Source organism: Semicossyphus pulcher, unplaced genomic scaffold (assembly GCF_022749685.1).
Source record: "Semicossyphus pulcher isolate SPU_LCO1_2020_fin unplaced genomic scaffold, fSemPul1.0.p SCAF_7, whole genome shotgun sequence".
Classification (NCBI taxonomy): Eukaryota; Metazoa; Chordata; class Actinopteri; order Labriformes; family Labridae; genus Semicossyphus; species Semicossyphus pulcher.
In genome coordinates this window covers 22,967,237-22,990,878 of record NW_027211748.1, presented here as the reverse complement: position 1 = coordinate 22,990,878, position 23,642 = coordinate 22,967,237, and the positions used below count along the sequence as shown (strand labels likewise).

General features: G+C 41.7%; 1 protein-coding gene across 1 annotated transcript in view; it reads right to left on the bottom strand.

Moving 5' to 3' along the window:
- The window catches only part of carmil3 (capping protein regulator and myosin 1 linker 3), a 119,465-nt gene that overhangs the window by 23,745 nt on the left and 72,078 nt on the right, over positions 1–23,642 (bottom strand). Inside the window, exons 19-28 of the mRNA XM_069685403.1 lie at positions 17,793–17,889; positions 17,647–17,701; positions 15,553–15,725; positions 13,474–13,542; positions 12,983–13,076; positions 6,555–6,653; positions 6,323–6,442; positions 1,479–1,592; positions 568–743; positions 373–460 (exon numbers count right to left, since the gene is read on the bottom strand). Of these exons, the coding sequence (XP_069541504.1) occupies positions 373–460; positions 568–743; positions 1,479–1,592; positions 6,323–6,442; positions 6,555–6,653; positions 12,983–13,076; positions 13,474–13,542; positions 15,553–15,725; positions 17,647–17,701; positions 17,793–17,889 (1,085 nt within the window). The remainder of the gene's footprint in view (positions 1–372; positions 461–567; positions 744–1,478; positions 1,593–6,322; positions 6,443–6,554; positions 6,654–12,982; positions 13,077–13,473; positions 13,543–15,552; positions 15,726–17,646; positions 17,702–17,792; positions 17,890–23,642) is intronic.

Here is a 23,642-nt window from a genome sequence, read left to right as displayed (position 1 = left end):
AGGAGCACCGTTTGTCCATGAGCTTATCGGTACTTTCGGTACCGACCAATCACGTTATGGTACCAAAAAATACCGGATCTTGATGCCCATCCCTAGCAATGAAATTTTGTTACAAAAAAGTTTAGTGAGACAAATAAAATTAGGTCATTCTCAACATTTCTTTGTTTAAAATCTAATGACATTATACATAAATTATCTTTACTTCCATTAGATATACATTTGTGATCATTTAACAATTTGTTTCTTCCCCAAAAACAAGATGAAAAAACTAAAAAAACTAGAAATTATATAAATAATTTTAGCTTTGAGCCCAGAAACACTTTTCTCTACATTTCTACAAGAAGTCATGCAGTAAAGGGATATTACCAGTACCAGGGTTTTATGACTGGTGTAGAGCTCTTGTAAAATCTGATCCACGATGGAGTTAGTCAGATAGGAGACCACGGACAACTTCACCTCCCTGAGAAGAGAAGAGAGAAGACACAAAAATCAGTATGTTTGCTCAAGTTCTTGGCCTAACTTGAACTTTGTGTTTTCAGCGGCTCTCTCTCTTTCTTTCTCTCTTACTCCAGGGCTCGGTTGATATCCTCCGCTGCTCTCTCCATGAGGGCGTTGCGGATGGCGGTGCGAGGGATGGAGACTTGCTCGGAGATGGACGAGAGAGGAGGGCTGAGTCTCTCGGCGGCCGAGCACGACATCGGACACAACTCGCGGCACAGAGACACCATAGAGTCCACCACCACCTGGACACAGTTGACCCAAGACACGCATCACGAGACGCACTTCAAGCTCTGTTTTTATGAATTCTCAGTGTATGGACATTTATGTTTTTAACACATTTAAAAATTCATGCCAAGTGTTTTTTATTTGCTTGATAAATAGGATTTGTATCCAGCTGCTTTTCTCTGACTTGTGATCTTTTATTTACGTGTATTTCATCAATCCCTCCCTTTATCAGTTCATGTTATATTCACACTCTTCACAACCCAGATCTCTAACTTTACAACCTCTTAACAACACGGGACATCTGTGCACAAACACATAAACGAACTCTAGTTCAAAGTCCCTGGTTTGTGTTGATTTATCTTGACCTTTGCAAAATAGAAGTGTAGCCTTGTGCACACCAGCAGAATTGGACAGCACAAACAGAAATTTAAATTATGCCAAAGTCAGTTGAAATTCAATACAAAGTACTGCAGATTCCTCCTCAGGGTGAGCTGCTTTTTTATCATCCGACTGCGCCGTGTTACTGAATCCCAATGGGAACAGACCCAAACTAAAAAAATGTTAAACTCTTCCCTTTGAATTTAAATGTTATCTCTCTTTTGAAGTCAGCATACCTGCGCCGCACACACAGACGCACACTATTAATGGGCAATTTAAATGCAACTAGTCTGCAGCTGCACTGTTTAAAATACAGATGTATCAGAGGAAGGCTGTTCCTGCGATTGCCGCTGCAGTTCCACCTCCAAACATACCTGCAGCTCTTTGTCTGCAGCCTTGGCGAGTTCTCCAGCCAGAGTGTCGAGTCGCTGTTTGACGGGGCCGTCCACGGAGAGCACATGGGCCAACTCGCAGAGAGACGGGTACAGCTGATACACACAGGTAAACAAAAACACACAGATATACAGCAAGACAGGGAAGAGGTTAGAATCAGTGCATGAAAGATTTGTTTGTTGTTTATGTTGTCATGCAATCCAGACTAGCCTAATGAAAGTTTACAGGAGGTGACTTCTCCACCTCCCCTAATGTGTCAGACAGTGTATTACAGAAGGAAATCACGGCTGCCAGTCTTATCTCAAAAGTCATCATTAGGACAAATTCTATTTTGTCGTAACAGAAAGAAGTCCTAAGTTTAATGCTCTGTCCCGTCTTATCTTCTAAGTCCTATCTTACCTTTCAAGTCCTAACTTAGGCTGTCTTATTATTGTAATTATCCCTATCAACAGTCGTTTAGTTTGGTCTGAAAGGTATAACGTATGCGTGAGAGAATGTCTGAAATTAAACTGAAAAACTGCCTTGAAGGGAGCGGAGGTTGACAATTTGATTAGAATAAATGTTTTTCAGAAAAAAGAGAAGGTCCTTTCATTTTAAACCAGACGAGGTCGATGTTTTGGTGACAGCAGTGGAGGAGAGAAAACCTGTTTTATTAGGAACATTTTCTGATAAATTGCTGCTGTGAAACAATAGATGAAGAAACTCTGCACGCTGTCTCGCTTGTTGCTTTTAATATTTATGTAACGTTTCGGTCATACCAACCTTCATTAGGTTGTAATTCCAGCGTCTCCGTGCCTTACCATATATAAGCATACGTGAGCTGCCTGACACAATGAGAACAAACCAAAAGACCCCACATGTATGCGTCATCAGAAAAATTGCCCCAACTAATGAAGGAGAAGCAGTGGGCTGAGGCAGTTACGCCTGTATGCCATGTCCCATGTCGACGGGTTGGTCTTTCTAGTTGGGGTCTATGCTGTTCAACCAAATCCAATATCACACGCTGCAGCATTCGATAGGTAAATATTAGCACATCGTCTGATGATTTTAATAATTTCTCATTAAGTTGTGGTTTTCCTCCTCCTGGCCAAAAAGCCTCTAGTACTGCAGCCATCTTTCAGTTTAGCTAGTTTAACTGACGTTTTAGAACACTGTTTAAATTTAGGAGAGGTTATATGCTGCCATAAAGTTTTATCTAAACCTTAAAAGCCCGTAAAATAAGACCAAGGTCTGAAATATAGTTAGGACCCAAAGTCCTAAATGCTGTCCTAAAGTGAGATAACAAAAGATTTGTTGTAAGTGCGCATGCATGGGTTTGTTACAGTTGCTCCGCATGGATTAAAAAAGTATTTCTGATTCTGATTTCAGACCTGGGACTTTTTCTGTAATACCCACCTGGACTAGTGAACACATGTACATTTTTTAACTTACATTTTGCAGTGAGTTTATTCTAAATGTCAAAGACAGAGGAGGTTTGTGCGCTGCATGAATTTCAAACAGTGATGGACAACAAACAAACTCTGCTGTAAACTTTTTTTGTGTGTAGGAGTCAGTCTCTCAGCAGCTTTTGTTGGTTTTTGTTGGTAAAGATCAGCATCGCTGTAAAGAGATTTCTGCACTAAATATTGAAAAGGCAGCAGTGTACATTTGTTACATCCTGAGGTTTTACTGTTTCAGCTGAGCACACGTACGGTCAATTTCACAGCCTGTCTCTTTGTTAACTCGTCTCTCTGCCGGGACAAAGAGTGCGATGCTGATCTTGTTTTTGCGTTGTTAAGTGGATGTGTGCATTGATTCTGTCAGTGTTCAGTGCATTCAAACTTCTCATCTGGTTTCTTTATGAATTGAACTTGAAGCTGCTCATCAGTGTTTTCTAGTCTGGTTGTTGAGGGCTCACATTGTTCTAATGTACTCTTTATGGCTGTGAGATTATTCTTTGTTTCTTACTGCGCCGTGTGATCGTGTTGTTATAGCAACCTATGCCAAGTGGGTTTGTAGTTTCAATGGATGTCATTCATTTTATTTACATCTCACAGCGGGGCTTGTACCACCCAGGCTTCTCGACATAATCACAACAAGCTTTGTTGATTCTTTGTCATTATTTGATGTGATACATCACATCTATTACATATAAATATGGTGCAAACACAACTCTCAATAAAGTTTCCTTCTAACCCTCAACATAACTGCTGACCTGACGGCTTATTTGTCAATCTGTTATTAATGAATTAATTTATATATAAGTTGACTATAAAACGACTCACTAGCCAGGCAAGTTTTCCCAATCAAACAATAGAGTTTGAAGTATAATTCTTTCTATAAAGTAAATGATAAATAAACCTAAAATAATACCTTTAAACCTTTTTTTTTTTTTTTTTTTTACTTCTATTAGGCGAGAGGTTTTCATCTGGAAAACACCTTTTTGCTACACCTGTCAATTTTTTTAATTTAAAAAAAAAAAAAATGTTTTTAATTTAAAAAAAATTTTTTTTTTAAATTTCGAATATGCAAATAGTACAAGGCTTCCTGATTGCTATTTAACAAATTGTTTGCACAACATAATATATAAATGAAGATTTTGAGGAAGCCAAAAAATTAATGTAATGTGGGAGAAGAATATTTTATATTATAAAGAAGTTTAACTTTAACACTCTGTACAGTACCAGTAACCTGCATTGACAGACTTTTAATTTTGGCCACTTGAGGGCAACAACACTAACTTAACACTAACACTAACTTATACCTTATAATATAACCTGTAGCGGACCAGAGGGTGTGGTTGCCCCCAGGGCCCACGCTCAGTTGGGGCCCCTAATAAGCTACATTTCAGCCATAGATTGTATACAGTATCTGTATACAGTCTATGGTTTCAGCACTGTAGACAGCGCCACAGCTATGCTGTCACTGCGTGATCTGACACTCTTTCTCTCTCTTTAAAAAAACAAAACAAAAAAACAGTTGTGCACCGCTGTGTCTTGTTTATGTTTATGTTTTTCCTCCATAAGAAGGAAAGACATGGTACCAGGCAGTGCACCTGCCTGTCTCTGTCGCTGTCTATCTGTGGTGGTGCTGAACCATTCATCATTCAAGGTACTAGTGTGCTGCTGTCCTTGGTGCTGTCTGTGTTCTTAAGAACAAGCTTGTCTGACAAAGTGCAGCTTCCTGTATGTTTTCTTAGGAGGATTTGTGTTTATGGATGAGATATGCGTTAGTGACGGCTGGAATAAAAGACTTTATAGAACGTGTGCTGTCTCACTGGTTCTGATTCCAACTTCGAAACACAACTGGATGCAACTTGCTAAAGAATCCTGCAACATTGAGAGTGCACAGAGAGGAGATGTTGAGAGAGAGAAAAGAGAAGTGACTGAGCACGCTAATCGATTTATTGAGTACGGAATTGATTTTTATTTGCTGAAACATAATTGTTTTTTGCTCCTTTATCATTTCTCTTTAAATATTTAATAATTATATAATATATAATATAATGTGCTTGCAATATGTATGTTTCTGTGCTCAAAATTGCTCATTCAGGAAATAGGCAAAAAAATATAACCATAGGCGACAGGATGGTGCATTGAGCACGGAAGAAACAACGTTGTATTAGGGGTAGCCTCAGTACAAAAATAAATAATAATAATTCAGAGAATAAAGTCGATGTTTCTGAGACAAAACCCGCAAATATGAGAAATAAACTCGAATAAAGTCTACTGAGATTATAAAGTCATAAATCATGTATATTGTTTACTCCTGAAAAGGCCAAATTCACAGCAATATCTCTTCGAAGAAAGTACGGATGCTTATCGTTATTCGATATTTACAGTTGTGTAAAATGACTATCAGAAGGGCCCATCGAGAAAGTTCCACACTCTTTGGGCTGTGAGTCTAAGTCCAACCCGGGATATAACCTTAAAAGTGCACCCTTTAAAAGTATAATAAGTAGGATTGTCCTAGAAAAATAACATATAGACTTTTACAACTATAATATAATATAAATCATCACTTATAGGCCTCTATACATGTGTACAATCACAGCGTACAGGTGAGTGTGGAAGTGGTTAAAATTAGCATCTGGGCCCCATTCAGACCGGCGAACAAGGCGAAAGAGCAATGTAGAGTTGGCCTTCTTTCTGTTGGACAGGTAGGTGCCTCAAACCGGGTAGGACAAGCTAACCGGCGGTTAGCATGCTAGCACAACGGTAGCTGGTGGTTTGCATGCTAGCGTGATGGTAACCGTTCTCGCATGAAAGAGTGAGAGTAAGCTTCTGGTGACGAAGAGACCAGGAGGAGGGGCCTAGTTTGAATGTGTTGTTGACAAAATGCAAGAAAAAATCCTACTTATTATACTTTAAGAAGCTCAGTGGTAGAGTCGGTCGTCTTTCAATCGGAAGGTCGGAGGTTAGATCCCCAGCCCAAATTGCTCCCGGTGGCATAGCCAACGGGTATGAATGTGATAACTGATTGACAGTTGGGCACTTTATGTACCAGCCTCTGCCATCAGTGTATGAATGTGTGTGTGAATGTGTGAATGTGACATGTAGTGTAAAAGCAGCCTTGAGTGGTCGCAAAGACTAGAAAAGCGCGATATAAGTACAGTCCAAATAGCAGAGACAGACGGCGGTGTTTTTGTTAAAATAAAAACACTAGCCCCTTTCAGGACAGAACTGGAGTTAAAGTAGCACTTGAGCTATTTTCCAATACTAGGTGAAGTATGTTTAGATACAAAAAGATTTTTGTTGAGTGCCTGTTTCACACATCCTTTGGCATTACAGTTTGAATATCACAAACACACACACAAAATGAAGTTGTCTAATAATAGTCTCCTCACAGCTCTGGAGTCTCTGGCTTCTTTCAGGATTTGTCTGGCGGTCTGGACCTCCTCTCCTTCCTCGCAGCCTTTCAGGACACAAACCTGCTGCTGCACCCGCACACACAGACGCTCCATCACCTACACACGCATTCAAACAAACAAGGATGAATGCACATAATCATGTACAGAAAAGTCTGTAAACTTTACATCAACATAAAATCCTTGATTTGTTAACCATAGAAACGCTCACCTGTTCAGCAGTGCTGGTGACGAGGCCCTGGTGCAGCCTGAGAGCCTGTTTCTGAGAGAAACGCTGAGTCTGGTTGTTCCTAAGCAGGGCACGTTGGATCTGTCTCACACGCACACACATGGAAAACAAACAAGCAGAGAGAGGAGAGGAGATGACAGGTGTTTACAAAGCACAGTGTGCAGGAGACAGGAGACAAGTCCATTTGCATGGTAATAAGGAGGCTGGAGAGAGAGAGTTTTGATCTCCAGAAATAAATGGGATGCCTTTGATTTTTTGTCTTGACTCAGCAGGTGGAAGTTTTCACTGCTTAATCATCTTATGTAAAGAAAGATGGAATCAAGGGTTTTCCAAGGACTCAGGAGCTTCCTGACAAACACACTGCAGCCTGGATACACCAAATACTGTACACACTCTTAGAGAGTAGCTAGTGTTGTTCCCAAGCACATCTGTTCCTGATAATAGAAAGAACCTTCAGTCAGAATATCATGTTGAACTGATGTGGAAATATACTGCTTAGGGCCGTCACTTCCCCCAAAAATCAAGTTTGAACGAATTTATCGTGATTTGGAATTTGTGGGTACGTAATGGTACACGATATATTGGGTACATAGTGGGACACACAGTGCTTCTGAGGTGCGTTGGTGTTGAGATGGTCAGTTCTGTAGCACAGTTTTATACTAGAAGTGTAGCTCTGTTTGGGGAAGAGCTAAGTGCGTGAGAGTGGGGCTGTAGAGCGAGCGACAGACAACGAAAGTATGTGTGTGAGTTACGTGAAGTGTCGGGGACTGGAGCAGCGGAAGAACAGAGAGTGATCTGTAGTTGTATAAACTACAAAACCAATGTACAGTTCAGGCTGTGTTTGTGCATAATAAATTCCTTTTAATAGTAGGAGAACGTTCTCTGAGAACATTTTCAGAACATTGCAGTGAGAATGTTCAAATCACGTTTCAGGAAAGATCCTCAGAATGTTGCAAGAAGCATCTTCTACCTTTGCTTTTATGTAACATTGAGCAAATGTTTTATAAAAGGCGTTCTCACATCCCAGGCCTCAATAACGTCCTGAAAATATCTTCATAATGTTGCAGTTAAAACATTTTGTCTTTGTTTAAGTTTTTAAAGTTACAAGAACTTTATTTGAAATGATAAACATCCTTAAAACACTCTTTGAATATTACATTAAAACGTTTTCTTTCAAACGGAACGTTCCCCGCTAGCTGGGAATTGTCTCTCTTCCCATTGCCAGTGGAGAATAGTCCTTTCGGTCTCTTTTCTGCTGCGTCACCGTCTGACGCCTTATTGCTTCTTCAACTCGGATCAGAAGAAGCTCTCTCACCTCGCTGTCTTGACAGTGTTGCTGCATCTTGCACGAAGCAAAGAACAAATTCGCAGCTGTATGTTGTTCTTCTTTATTTACACGACATCCTCCAATTATCAATTCGATCACATCATTACAGTTTGATCTATTAATATTTTCACCAGGTTTGAACGATATATTGAATTTTGATTGAAAAGTGACAGCCCTTCTACTGCTGAATTATTCTTCTATTTTAAGATGTATCAGAACTGCTCCTTCAGCCTCCGCAAATCTGGGGAGGGGAGAAGCTGTGAGTGATTGACTGACAGCTGAGCTGCCTGGGAGATGGAGTATGACATGCAGTGTAAACAGAATTCTCTGTAAACTAAAGCTTACAAGCTATGTGACAAACATCATTTAGTGAGCAGCGGCACTGAGGAAAAATGACCACATCATTCAAGATCGATAATGACAGCTCTGACTATCTCTCCTGACGAGTAATGTCAGATATTTTTCTACAAGCCAGGCTGCAAAATAAGATATGTACGGAGGCAAAAAGAGACACTAAAGCCAAAAGCTAATGTTCCTGGTTGGACACAGTCTTTGCCTCTTCTGTGTTTTTGTTGCCGATGCTGACATGCTGTCAGTAAATATCAGTGTCAAATGAGTGTCACTGCTTTTTTTAGCTTTAAATTGAATGGTTTGATTGGTTATAAGTAAGAAAGGTCTGCGAATACACAGCAAGATAAAGGCACATTAACAAATACATGAACAGACAGGAGGTGCCCCCATGGTCAGGGCACAGGCACAGCAGGACATCACCCTTCAGGGCAAATGTAATCTGCAGCAGGAAACTAGAAACCAGGGCTGTCCCGAGTACCTTTTCTTGGGTGCCGAAGCTTCGGCAGCAATAATTTGATTTTATTCGAAGCTGCGCTATGATGACAGGGGTGGGCTTTCTCCATTTATTTACACTGAATCCAGCTTTTGAAGTGGCAGGGATGCAAAGCAAGTTTTTGGCTACAGTTGCCAGCTGCTGATAACGGTCCGCATTTCATCTCCACCACTCAAGAGGAGCAGAATCCCTTTCTGACCCGTGCGCGTGAATTCCTCCACTTCCTTCTTTGTAGTGACAGTTGCTTCTCTGTTGGATGCTTCTCCATCGTCATCCATGGACAGGAGGAGCTCCATTTCTCGTTCTTGGTCAGTTTTAGTCTCCTTCTGTTGGAGCCATAATGTACTTTTTTATTGGTTTTATGTTAAAAGGGCTAGTTTGATGATTTTCAACCTCAGTCCTATCATGCTATTATGGGGAGCTAATGCCATTATGGTAGGAAAAAAAAGCAACGGGCCCTTGAAAACCTCCAGGGAGCTTGCTAAACTACACTTCCTCAATCTAGGACGCTCGCCTCCGATGTCATGTCTCGTTCAAAATCGTCAGGTTTGACATGTAGACTGCAGACCTGAAGATTTTTTAGACGATCCACCGGTATATTCTCGTATTTTTAATTCTATACCGCTCTGATGTACGGTAGTATTTCACTCCAGTGTCTCTCGCTGGGCCGTTCCTTTCAGAGGAAGGGGCGCAATGCATGCTGGGTGTTGTAGGAATGTTGAATGAGTGAAACCACAAGCTGCTTGTAAAACTTCCTCCACAGCTATGGCGCCAATTTCAAATATTATTGCTTCTATGGATTAAAGAGAACAGCGGCTTTGACTGACAGCAACTTTTACCAGGGACAAATTGCACCTTTAACACGGTGACTGTGTATTATCATGCATTTCCGATAGAAAACACCAGGTGGAGCATCATGTATAGGACTGCATGTAGGGAATAATAAGGTTTTGTAACCTTCGGTGTTTTGTGCCCGGTCAGTTCAGCTTGCTTTATGTTTGATGAATGGCAACATCGCTGCGATATAACGGACATTGAAATCTGCCCGGATGAACTTGTTTGAATGCCGACAGAGAGAGGTGAATAAATGGATCACAGAATCAAAGATGAACGGTGCATGGACATCGATTTAATTTCATCCCAGAACACACGTGTGGAACTCTGTTCACCCGTCGACAACTCAGTGGCTTATTTAGATATAGGTTTGCTTGAAAGTCACTACTTGGGTCATCACTTCAATAAGCTAATTCTTAATTTGGAGGGGTTAAAAAGGAAAAAAAAATTGAATACATATTTTTGCCGTTGATTACCATGGCAACGATTGAAGCTTCGAAGCATTCGGGTCAGCCCTACTAGAAACTCAATCTCAGGTGGACTTGAACATATAACCACAACATACAAACAGGCTCCATGAAGCTGTCTGTTAGCTGTAAAAGATGCATCACTTTCCAGTGTGACTTTCTAAAGTAACAGAAGCATGAAGTCAACATCTGAATTGTATATTCATCGCCTTAAAAAAAACATTCAACTGCGGTTTGTAAACAGTGCTGGGAATCTTGACAAGCTGCTGTATGGCAAACGGTGACACATCAAAGTGCACTCTTTTTTCTGACAGAGCAGAGCAGGAGCGACAAGGTGACGGGCTGTAAACTTTGCAAACAGAGCCCCAAATGATCAAGAAACACAAAACTAACAGGCATGAAGCAGAGAAGGTGACAGAAACGGAGCGCAGCGGGATGCAGGGCAGCACAACAACACTTTGTCGGCTGCTCTGAAGCTCTTTGGTCAACAGAGGATTTTCAGTTCTGAGAGGCCATGGTGCACTGGGGTTTTATGACTGAATATGACACTAAACTAATTATTTTCCTGATTGAATCCTTGTTTCTAATCAGTAACAGTAATTGCAGCTCATTCTAACAACAAGACGGTCCATTTTAATGTGACTTCCTTCTTATTTCATCCTGCTACACCAACATACACTGCTGCTGCTGACAAAGCTTTGCCTCCAACTTTGTAGCATGACATCTTTGGCCCACCCTTTAATACACAGAATTTTTTTTTGCATTGTGCTCCCAGGGTCTGCGAAGAGCAGAGTCATCAGCGCCAAGTATAACTGTGTTTCCATTTGGCAATAAATGGTTAAATCTATGACGAGAGTTCCTGACTCGACACATCTATCATTGTTTTCAAGAGTTATGTTGAATTCCAATCTATAGCTTTTAATAAGAGCTACATTCTTTAAATAAACTGAACCACTATAACAGGTATTTATTGTTTGAGTTTAAATATACATATACAGCCATAACATTATTACCACCTGCCTAATATTGTGTAGGTCCCCTTCTGCTGCCAAAACAGCCCCTGACCCATCGAGGCATGGACCTCTGAAGGTGTGCTGAGGTATCTGACGTTAGCAGCAGATCCTTTAAGTCCTGTAAGCTGCGAGGTGGGGCCTCCATGGATCGGACTTGTTTGTCCAAGACATTCCACCATTATTCGATTGGGTTGAGATCTGGGGTATTTGGAGGCCGAGTCAACACTTTGAACTCGTTGTGTTCCTCAAATATTTCCTGAGCCATGTCTGCAGTGTGGCAGGGCGCATTATCCTGCCGAAAGAGGCCACTACCATCGAGGAATACTGTTTCCATGAAGGGGTGTTCTTGGTCTGCTACAATGTTTAGGTAGGCGGTACGTGTCAAAGTAACATCCACATGAATGGCAGGACCCGAGGTTTCCCAGCAGGACATTGCCCAAAGCATCACACCGCCTCCGCCGGCTCGCCTTCATTCCATAGCACATGTAAGAGACGCACACACACCTGGCCATCCACATGATGTAAAAGAAAACGTAATTCATCAGACCAGGCCGCCTTCTTTCATTGCTCCGTGGTCCAGTTCTGATGCTCATGTGTCCATTGGAGGCACACTCAGTGGTGGACAGTGGTCATTATGAGCACCCTGACCAGTCTGCAGCTATGCAGACCCACACACAACAATGCTCTGTGTGTTCTGACATCTTTCAATCAGAACCAGCAATAACTTTTAACAGTTTGAGGTACAGTAGCTCTTCTGTTGGATCGGACCACACTGGTGGCCAGCCTTCGCTTCTCACATGCATCAGCGAGCCTTGGCTGCCCATGACCCTGTCGCTTGTTCACCTCTTTTACTTCCTTTGACCACTTTTGGCAGGTCCTGACCGCTGCAGACCGGGAACACCCCACAAGAGCTGCAGTTAAGGAGATGCTCTGACCCAGTCATCTAGCCATCACAATTTGGCCCTTGTCAAAGTCGCTCACAGCCTTAAAAACCAGCTCCAGTCATGTTTTAAGACATAAAATGCTCTGCTTGAGATATTAAATTGTGTAAAATTACAGCCGAAAACAAAACACGTCTCTGCCATCGTTTAGTTGCAACTTGTTGAAACTTAGCTCGTTTGATATGTAGTAATTAGTAGTAGTAACATTAACTTTAGTAGTCAGTAGTGAGTTTGCAAAAATTACTGTTTTAGCCGGCTCGCGCATCGCCGAAGTGGTTGCCATGGGTTGCACATAACGATATGCATAGCGTCACCCCGTCCATTAACGGGATTGGCTCCTGAAAACGTGTTGTTCAGCCTGTCCTTGGTACGCTGCAGTTTAAAAGCAGACAGGCCCAGCCATGGAGATGACTGCTTATGTTGTCCCTGATATGTCTTGTAGCACTTGAAGAACACCACATGCAGATGTTTACAAGGTTAAACACTTGATTTTCACTGAGTGGGGGCTTTAAACTTGCCCATTTTTCCTGCTTCCAACACATCAACTTCAAGGACAAAAGATTCACTTAATGCCTAACATATCCCACCCACTGACAGCTGCCATTGTAACGAGATAATCAATCGTATTCACTTCACCTGTCAGTGGTCATAATGTTATAGCTGATCAGTGTAATACACACATGTATTATCTCTTCTGTTTTGTACCCCTTTAAATCCAGTTTCTGGCAATTCTGTAAACTTCTGATGCTATCTCTCCTCTCTCTCTCTCGCTCTGGTCGCCCTGGTTTCCAGAACAGAGATGTTATAGTCCATAAAAACTTTAATCATCACTTCCGATCCTCGAGCAAATGAAAGTCATTCATCAAACCCCGGAATCATTCTGACCCTAATTGTCAATTAACTCTGTTATTCACCACCTGCAATTACATTACATGATTCAGCAACATCAGGCACCACGCACTGAAGGACTGGAGCTCCTCTCACCTTAGTCATGGCTTGGTCCGTCTTCTCCGGGGCGCTGCGGTACGCCTGTGTGACATCACTGAGGGGGAGGGGCATGTACTGAAGGGTGAAGTTGCTATTAAGTGGAGAGAGAAGGAAGAGAGCGAAAGATAATATTAGCCTTCAATAATAAACTGGAAGAAATGTGATGTTAACAAGAACAAACAAAAACACCCGCAGCACTTTAGCTGTCTCCAATTCCCTAATACGCAAATGCACCCACACACACAGACACACATGAAAAGTAACATCACAGCCGCACACACTTAAATAACAACAGTTTGACAGACACGCACGTCAGAGGACTGATGAAACACTGTGTAATAGTAAACATTGTACAGAGATGGTAATCTGCCTGTGTGTGCGTGACTGATCCGTTTTATGTGTGCTCCCCTCTTCAAACAGTTTTTTATTGTGTGTGTCTGTGTGTGTGTGTGTGTGTGTGTGTGTGTGTGTGTGTTGTGTCGTCTTACTGCTCCAGCGCTCTCGCCACATCTTGGAAGCCTGTCGCTGTGGTGTTGTTGCGATCCCACGTCACACTCCTGAGAGCGGATCAAACCAGAAGGAAATGGGGGAAGACAGGCAGAGAGAGGAAGAGGGAGATCAGACGCTTTCCAAAGCTGCACACACACACACACACACACACACACACACACACACACACAGGCCATAGTTTCATAGTCACAGTTCTTATCTGACCATGCAGCTGCACAAAACACAGACAGACTGACATTTGTCAGGACTTCCTCCATGGTATACATATACAATGAGTCCTTAAACTCTACATTATGAATGCACGAACAACTGCCATGAAACTAATGAGCGTCTGTTATTTCACAGAGCAGTTTCTCCACCTACACTCCGCACTGTCTAACTCCTGTTTTTAATATATCAGTCATTTTCAGCCCCTCTTTCCTTTCATCCATCCTCCTCCTCCTCCTCCTCCACCACCATCCCTCCTTCCCCCAACTCGCTGTGCCCTAGAAATTCAATCAGCTAAACCCAAATCTCACTCCTTGGGAGGTCTCCCTCCCCCGTGCCTGCCTAACTTTCTCCCTCTCTAATCCATAGCCAACCATTTCCCCGTCCCAATACGTGCATCCCAACACCTGTCTCTCTTCCTACCTCTATTCTCTGGGTTTAGATCCACTCTTTCCAAACCACAAACACGTCCTCATTCGATCGCTTCTTCTTCTTCTTCTTCTTAAGGTTGGTGCAATACTTTGTACGCCTGCAGGCCATTTTCCCCTTCCTCCTTCCCTCCACCGATTCTCCTCGCTACCCCTCCAACACCTGTCTTACCTTCTTATCTCCAACATGCTTCACTTTGAAGCGCTGCACTGAAGTCACTGTTTTTTTTGCCTCTCAGCAGGCTCACTATATCCTCTCCCCAAACCATACCAAACATATTAATTTTCTATCCGACCCCATTCTTTTATCTGTCCTCTAGCACCTCTTTTTCTCTGGCCTTACTTCACCTGTATCCTCCTCTGCAAGGAAAACCCTCCATCACTCCAATCGGAGTAGTAATATATATATACATACATATATATATATATATATATATATATATATATATATATGTATATGTATGTATATATGTATATGTATATATATATATATATATATATTAGGGATGCACGATATTAGATTTTTTGCCAATATCCGATATGCCGATATTTTCCGACCCTTTTTGCTGATTGCTGATTTCGATATCAATATATTAGGCACGTGTTTTTTCCACCTAATAGCAGGGAACATCAAGTCTTCCCTGTAGTGGAATTTAAATCATGCCTACTCTTATTGTAGTGGCCAATACTGCCATACCTAAGACATTTTGCCTTCTTCACGCTTGACGGAAGAGGCGATCACGTGTCAAAGGTCACGTGTCTGATCACTCACGTTTCTGAGCGCACCTTAATGCAGCATCCCCCATAAACACAGCAGTGAGGGAGACATGCTTTGTTTACTGCACCTACTACGGAGACATCAGTGATCACTGACGGACTCTTTTTATCGTGTGTGCGTCCATGAATATGTTAGTTAGTTTTGCACTGATGTTTATGTTACACTCTGTTAGTGTCGGCTTTGGCCGCGTGTCTATTTTGAATGTCTATTGATGTTGTGAAGTCGATAAAATGACGTGAATGTGAGCTAACGGTTAGCTAGTTAAGAGTTGTGAACGCTGTTTAACTTCTGTTCATTGGCTCAAATTTCTGTGACTTATTAGTCTTTATTTGTATATTGTTGATAACTTTGCGCAGGCAGTGCGCGCACACTTGTACCAAGTTAATGTTGGAGCATAACGTCAAGATTTTTTAGCGAATCAATTCTGCGAGCATTTAGGCAGAATTTAATTATTTTTTTTACGTGTTTAAGTGTTAAGTGTTTTATCGGCGAAAAATATCGGCAGAATTAACAAATTAGCAAATTACATATCTGCCGATACCAATATGTCATTTTCTTCATTATCTGCAGATACCAATAACATGCAGATAATGTTGTGCGTCCCTAATATATATATACTGAAAATAAGAAAAACACACACAGACCTGAGTGTTGTGTTAATCTGCAGGGCTTTGCTGAGCATCTTGGCACCTGAGTCCTCCAGGAGGTTGCCGCTCAGGTCCACCTTTCGTAGGCAGGCGTTGGAGCCCAGAGCGTTGACCAGCACGGTGCCCCGCTGCCGGAGCCGCGAGTCAGCCAGGGAGAGGGACTGCAGGACCTGGGGGAGGAAGGGAAGGGAGAGAGAGAGTGAGGAAACGAGATGGAACATGATTTTAAATATAAAGAACTTTCAGTTTACTTTCAGAGTTATGTAAATGTGTGTGTGTGGGGGGGGCTCATTATTATTTCACTTTTTATTTCAAGTATTTGGACACTTAACAGTAGTTTGATAATTTAAACAAAATGTGTAGAACAATTTTCATTTTTATCAATCAATTATACAAGAACTTGGATAAAAATCAGATTCTGATTCATTTTCAGCCGAGCTGCAGATGAATCATTTATTGGATTTTTTACTTCTGCAGAGAGACCGAGAGAAAACGAATCGACTGCTTATTTGAACTATTTCCAAATGAGTTTGTCTCCTTTCTTTCACCAGAACCCATTTCTGAGCTGTGCTTTTTGATTAAGAACCTCATCAACTATGAACTGTGGTGGAAATACTTTTTTCATTTAAGCTTTAGAAATTGTTAAAACCATCAAAGATGTCCTAAAAAGAGTAAAATGGAAACTTTTCAGGGCAAGTGTTATAAAAACAAGAAAAGTATTATAATTACAGATTCAGGTAACACATTAGTTTAATACCACCAAAACTAACCACATTTTTCAATCTTGTGAAAATATCTCCAATGAGGACCAACATACTCATCTGCCACTCTAATATTAACCATACAGAGTTTTATATAACACATTTTGTTTGACCGCTCTGTGAAATAGTTGATTGCGATTGGTTAAAAATTCCAGAGGTCTGTTATTTCTCAATAGAGAAGATTGTTGCTATGAAGAACAGACCGTTGCTAGGGACGGGCTGTGATCACACAATCCGGCACAATCAGTTAGCTTAGCTAATTTTAATGTGAGTGAAAACAGCTAGGTTAGCTCATTTTAATGTGAGTAATAACAGCTAGCTTAGCTCATTTTAATGTGAGTAAATAATAAGTATAAGCAGGATAATGTATAGTGAGCAGGTTGTTATCGCAGAATGGAACCCCGACAGGGTGAGCAGGACCCCGACCCGAAGCAAGAGTCAGATACCACTTTCATGTCAGTATGCCAAATGAGCCATAACATGTTAATCAGTGAAATTTAGACACCAAAGATAACACTGTCCACCAACCACAGCCTACGAACTGTTTCCCTCTGCTCCCAATCTTTCTGATAGGCTCAGCTAACCCTCCACTGTGTCCTGCTTCATGCTGGAGGAACAGGCACAGAGAGACAGATTGTTTGCTCGAGTATTTTGAATATGCTGCAGGGAGTTGTCATTTTCTCACTCTTGATGCTCGCAGCCTTCTGTGACTCATGTACTGAAGCGTTAACACTGGGCACTGAACCAAAGCTGTGCAGAGGACAAGCACAGACGATTCTGATGCTCGTGTTTACATCACTTCCTGGGTGAGTGGACTAGCAGGCCAAATCTCTGACAAACGCGGTGTACTTCCTTTGAACTCACACATTCACACCAATCTGTCCCTCTCTTGCACACATTCATCGGACCGTATTTCAATGAAAGAGCACAGTTGTGAGCTATCACCATCAGCAGTGGTAAATAATTGAGTAAGCTACTTGTCATGCTGGATTTGCAGAGCGTAGAGCAGAGAGCCCCGGGAGCCTCGTGAATGAACTGCGACCACGTGAATCACTCTCGTCCGAGTACAGAGACGACACGACTGGTGTGCATGTTTGCACCTTGCGAGTGTGGCAGGTGGCAGATTGAGCTTAAATGCACATGAATGAGGGCAGGCGAATTTAAACGGTGAATTTAAATGGTGGCAAGTGTTCGTGCGTGAAACGGATGTGTGTGTGTGTGCGTGTGTGGCTACAAATCTGCAAGGTATGTGTAGGCGTGCATCTGTGCGGAATGCCACGGAGGATTTGTGTGTGTGTGTGCGCACAATATGTTACATAACCCAACTCACACACTCTTCCTCTTGCACCAAATGAACCAGTTTCTGCAGAATTTCATCCAGCACCCTGAGGAGGCAGAGAGAGAAGAGGGAAACATTCATCATCAGAATCATCTCCACCACCATCTGTACGCCAGGTTCCCCCGCGTGGTCCGTACCTGCCCTTGATGTTGAAGTTCTTCCCAAGCATCAGGTGTTTGAGGGAGGGGTGTCTGGAGAACGCCGGGATGACAGCCAGCAAATCAGCGTCCAAACCTGCACACAACAGAACACAACACACACATTAAAGGAGCACAAATGCAACGCTAGCAATACTGCACTCTCTGGAGCTTTTGTTAAACCCGCCTCGATGTAGATTTATCTCTAATCCTCCAGGTCAAATTAGAGAACTGGCTGAAACTTTGAGACTTGGGGGGGAATTCACTACAGGAGCGTTTCTTGCGCCCGCTAAACCTGTGCAAATGACACAAAAAGCCTCATTCTCCAAGCACACGCAGAGGGTTGAATGCACCCCAAAGTGTGCTGCAGAGCAAATTTTGCCCCTTTCTGTATAAATGAGTCTCGTGGCAAAAAGCACCTAATTCACAAGCAGCAGCACCGCGCAGTTAGAGTGAAGATATTACTGTCTGTAGAGAGCTGCTGGTAACTGCGTTGCAGTATTATAAGGGCTGTCACGCTCAGAGGTTACACTGAGCATGACGGCACACTTTGTCCACATGTGTGGAGACGGTCTGGAGCCGTTACGCATGACAGGGATCATCATATGGACGAGCTGCTGTTGCACGCTCGTTTAAAAAAAGGCAGATGCTATTTGCACCCCGGTGTCCGTAGCCAACGATGCTATTTGCACTTGGGGTAGAATAGTCAATGTGGCTATTTGCACCCGGGTGTGTATAGCGTTAGCATGGCAGAAACAATAACCCAGGTGTCCGTAGCCAACAATACTATTTGCGCCCGGGCACACATTAGATAATGTACGTGTGTAATGTATGAATATTTCAAGTGTAGAATAAAGTGCCTGAACTGAATTGTATATTTGTATCCGAGTGTAAATAGGCACTTAAGCTAATAACACCCAAATGCTACTGGCATCCATCTACATTTACTTTGACTATTACTGGCCAAAAAAAAGTCACCACCTGGATTTAACTAAGCAAATAGGTAAAAGCCTTCCATTGGAAAATGACGGCAGCAACAAGTTATTTAACCCTAACTGATGCATTGAGTAGCTTCTCATTTCTTAAACAACCATGTCGGAAGACGTATTCTGTGGTTGTGGAAAAGATAGTTACTCGTTCCCACGATTCATCAGGCTCAAAATGAGACATCATTTTCACACATGGATTGGCCACCACAGAGTCCAGACCTTCACCCCATTGAGCATCTTTGGGATGTGCTGGAGAAGACTTTATGCAGCGGCCCGACTGTCCCATCATCAAAACAAGATTGAAAAATGAATGCAACTCTGGACGGAAATAAATGTGACATTGCATAAACTTATCAAAACGATGCCACGGCGAATGCGTGCCGTAAACAAAGCTAAAGGCGGTCCAACCAAATATTAGAGTGTGTGGGCTTCGTGGGCAAGGTAATGACTTCATCTAGAAGTTTCAGGTGTATTGCTACAGCCTCTGTGTGTATGCGTGTCACTCACACTAAAAACACACAGAATACTGTACTACTATATTAGTTTTACTTTTATAAGTCAGTCAGTTTGCATGAACCTGGCAAAGCAGCACTATGTTCTCCGGTATATTTTGTGTTCAATGTAACTGTTACCCTACCTTTTCTTTTGACTCCTACTTTGGCGCCTTAGGGAGGCACGTAGCATGAACACGTCTCTTACTTAATTTTGTGGAGCTGGGGAATCGGGGTTGAGAGGGCCAGGTTTAAATAGCCGAAGAGCCAAAACGACACTCCATTAAAGAAAAAATGAAGCTGTGTTACATACAGTGAAACTAGTATACACCTGTTGAATCTGGACTTTACAATAAAATGTTAAAAGAGCTGCCCCCTCCTCTCCCTGCTCATCATCGATCTGTGCGTGGAGTTCAGATCCGTCAGTGTGCAATCGACTAATGTCTGAGAGTGCACCGCGCAGCAGAGAGTGGAGCTGCAAACAGCTTCTCTCCACAATCAGACACAAAACAAGAGCAAACTGCACGGATCTGCCAACTTAATGGGCGTGTTTGCTCTTTTGTATCATCAGTGCAATCTGCTTTGTGAATCAGACCTTGAGACGGGGCAGATAGTGGGGGCAAATGATGCGCAATTTATGGAGCTATCAGCGTCCGCAATTCATTCTAAGTGAATTCCAACTTAAATTTTAAACACAATAAAAAGACAAGATGTTTTTTATATACTAAAACGAATCTGGCAGATTCTTTACTACATAAAATTCTCAGCTGTCATTCTCGTGACTCATCTCTTACTCTGCCGGGTGCTAACATTTCTGGCTTTCAGCACTCAGTTTCAGTCTCACGGTCTGTTTTGGAGCTGAATCCCACGGCCCACTGAAAATTCCAAAATACTCCCAATTAACCCCCCCTACGCTCCCGCCCACGCACGTTTTCAAAGGCTCAAGGATGGAGCATGCTGCTAAAAGGAAGTTGTTACCATGGCAAGATATTTCAGCCACAAGGACTCAAAAGGCTCATTCACAGAGCAAAAATACCTGAGCTTAAATGAGCTTACACGGCATGAATGCAGGTTTATTCTTGTATCAATGACAGGGAACTATGACGATTTAGAGCAGAACGGGGCAGCACCACAGACGTTATAGTGTTAAATAAGAGATTACTAAAAATACTGAAGAGCTAAAGGGCTAATTAGAGATGAAGGCAGTGGTCATCCCATTAGCTGTGTTTCAGTCAGATTGGAAGTATAATACTCTGAGGTACCAAAAATGCATCTTTAACATTTACAGTGCAAAAGAATGAAGTGATGGGTTGTTAAGCGTAGGATGAATGTCATAGCGAGGAGTAGCTTCAAGGTGAAGAGTGTCTCAAAAGATTTGTTATTAAAGTATGAATGAAAGTCTGTCTTCAGTCATCTGTGACTTTCAAAGAATACAGTGATTCACCACAGAGACAGTGCGAGGTATGAGGAGAGGATTAGTAATGTTTCCTGAGTCACAAGGATCAAAAGAAAGTTCAGGACATCTTTTGCTGTAGAATAAGAGGGAAGTTCTCAACATAAGTACACCCACCACATTTTGAATGTACCCTGCCACCTTCAGACTCCCTCTAAGAGCAGGCTATACATGATGCCGTACATGTAGAAGTCTGAGTACCGAGGCATTGTCAGATCAGCTGAAAATCGATGCACACTCCACACGGAAAAGATCTTCCAGTTTGAAACATCACTTTACCTGCTATTCTGTAAAATGTTCCTCTCGAAAATATTAATAGTGAATAATAGTGCATTCTTTGTGTGTCAAGCATATTGTGGTATTTGCGCCCCGTGTATAGAGGCTACAGCCCTCGGCGCAGCGGGCGCAGGTTTTACTCCTGTCCTTGTATGGCACGCCCTTTTAACATTTAAACAGTAGGGCTGACTTGTAGCAAGTTAGTTTTAAAATGTTCAATTAAGATATCTGTAAAACAAGTTTGACACGTTACAAATATATTCTCACATGTAGAAATTACATTTCGACTAGTCATATACGAATTCCATTTGGGATGTGTTGGCGTCATCTCATTAAAATACCACAAAGCCATTGGTCACCGTATGACGTCACACACATTAGCATATTAGTTTTGGGTAAAGAACAATTGTAGATATCTACAATGAACATTGCTACTAGTAAGAATTTAATTGTTGATAATCAATAATTAACATTATTTTTTTTAAGATGATTTTTTTGGCCTTTGGCTTTATTTATAGGAAAGCTGAAGATAGACAGGAAATGTTGGGAGTAGAGAGTGGGGGATGACATGCACCAAATGATCGGCAGACCGGGAGTCGAGCCTGTGATCAGTGCGACGAGGACTGACGCCTCTGTACATGGGGCGCCTGCTCTACCAACTGAGCTAAACAGCGCCCCCAATAATTAACATTTTGACTAGTGAGAATGGAGTTATAAATATCATAATTAGAATTGCAACTCGTCAAAATTACATTATGGAAATGCCGACTTGGAATTACAACTTGTCAAAACTGAATTATAGATATCTGTAACTGAGTGTGAATAGAAGTCGGTGGTAAAAGTTGACTAGTTGTAATTAAGTTACAGATATCTACACTGAACATTTCCACTAGTAAGAAAGTAATTGTTGATATCATGATGGTACATTTTGACTAGTGAGAACTGAGTTGTAATTAAAATTGCAACTAGTCAAAATTACATTATAGATATGTCGACTTGGAATTCAAACTAATAAAAAAGCAATTGTTGATATCTACAATTCTTATTACTGCTACTGATTAAATGTTGAAAGGGCTTGCCCATAGTCCTCGGCCCTGTGCTGCATGTCATCCCCCACGCTCTTCTCCACTTATTTCCTGTCTTATCTCCAGCTTTCCTATCAATGGAGGCAAAAATGGCCCAAAAAAAGCAATCTTCAAAAATAAATAAATAAATGAAAATGTATTGTTGCGGCCATGAATATGACCCATATCTGCTCAGTATGAACAAAAACACAAAGGTCTTAAAACTGGCTTTTACGAGACAGGTCTGAGATCAGCTAACAAAGAAGGAGCTGTCTCAGCTGGTACTGCCCTTTAGATGTGTAAATTCTCTTAGATATTTGCATTTATCTTATTGACATGCAGTGAGCCTGGGACTGTGAGGTCCTCACTTTGCCCTGTTGATATTCTACCATTGATTACAAAAGTAACATACAAAGCACTTTTAATACATATTTTTTTATCTAAAAAGTGGTCTGCGTTCTATATACCAGTGTGACCAATATACCAGTATAATAGCAGAGAGAGGTATGTTGTGTTACAGTATTTTACCCAGACGATGGCGCTATAATCTAGCTAGAGCTTCGTCACAGACATGCGCCGTCATGATCGCCAGTGAAGCCGCCACCTCAGAACAATCAGCGTTAACATAAGCTGCCAGCTACCGCTAGCTACAGCACCGGTAGCTAGCAGGATTGCAAACGGGACATGGTGAAAAACAGATGGAATTATTTGTATGTTTTGAATGCGTTTCATATGAAAATAAATGGAAAAAGTGTTGCAATACCTTATATACACGTTTGTATTATAAAATAGCTTTAGAAAACATTTTCCCCTCTTGGATGCCCCCAAAAACAGACTGCATCTTATTTTCCAGTGCGACTTATATTCTGGAGTTTACGGTAACTTGTTTACATGTATTATTGTTGTGCATGTGTAAAGTCACACATGCAGCTGATGCTTCATTCATCTCTCCATTCACTGGTTTGTTCATGGGCTGCTCGGCCACCAGCTGACAGGCGACATCCAATCACATACTTGCAGCTGTAGAGCTCTGGCTCTTCTCATTACCCCTCTGCTGATACACTGAAGTTAACACCGTTTGCTGTTGTACCTCCCTCTGCCAATCAAACCTCCTTCACGCTTCATTAGCTTTTGGTATTGTTGATTTAACTAAGCTCTAATTTCCATGTATGTTTATTAAAGGGGATTAGCTCTCCCAGCCGAACCTTCATTTTGCTCAATTTTTCCTTTTAAGAGAAGTTTGAACAACAGCCCTTTAATTTTCTACAAATAAAACTGTATTTTATAACAAATCTAACTATGAGCATTTGCTATAAATTGTAAATTCCCTCACACACATGTTAAAGTCTGATTTTTTGAGTCATTTAGGAGCTTAAATACACCTGTGGGATTCGCATGTAGTACAATGACTTTAACACAGGAGTCACATTAAACACAATATTTGCCATCTTTTCCTGATTTTTCTTAACAATGCTGTTAACATCCTATCGTTAGAGTTACAGTTAGACCGTCTGTAGTAGACCCTCCTCTCCTGTTCCTTTCTTTTTACTGTTCTCATCTTTGAGCACCCTGAGCAC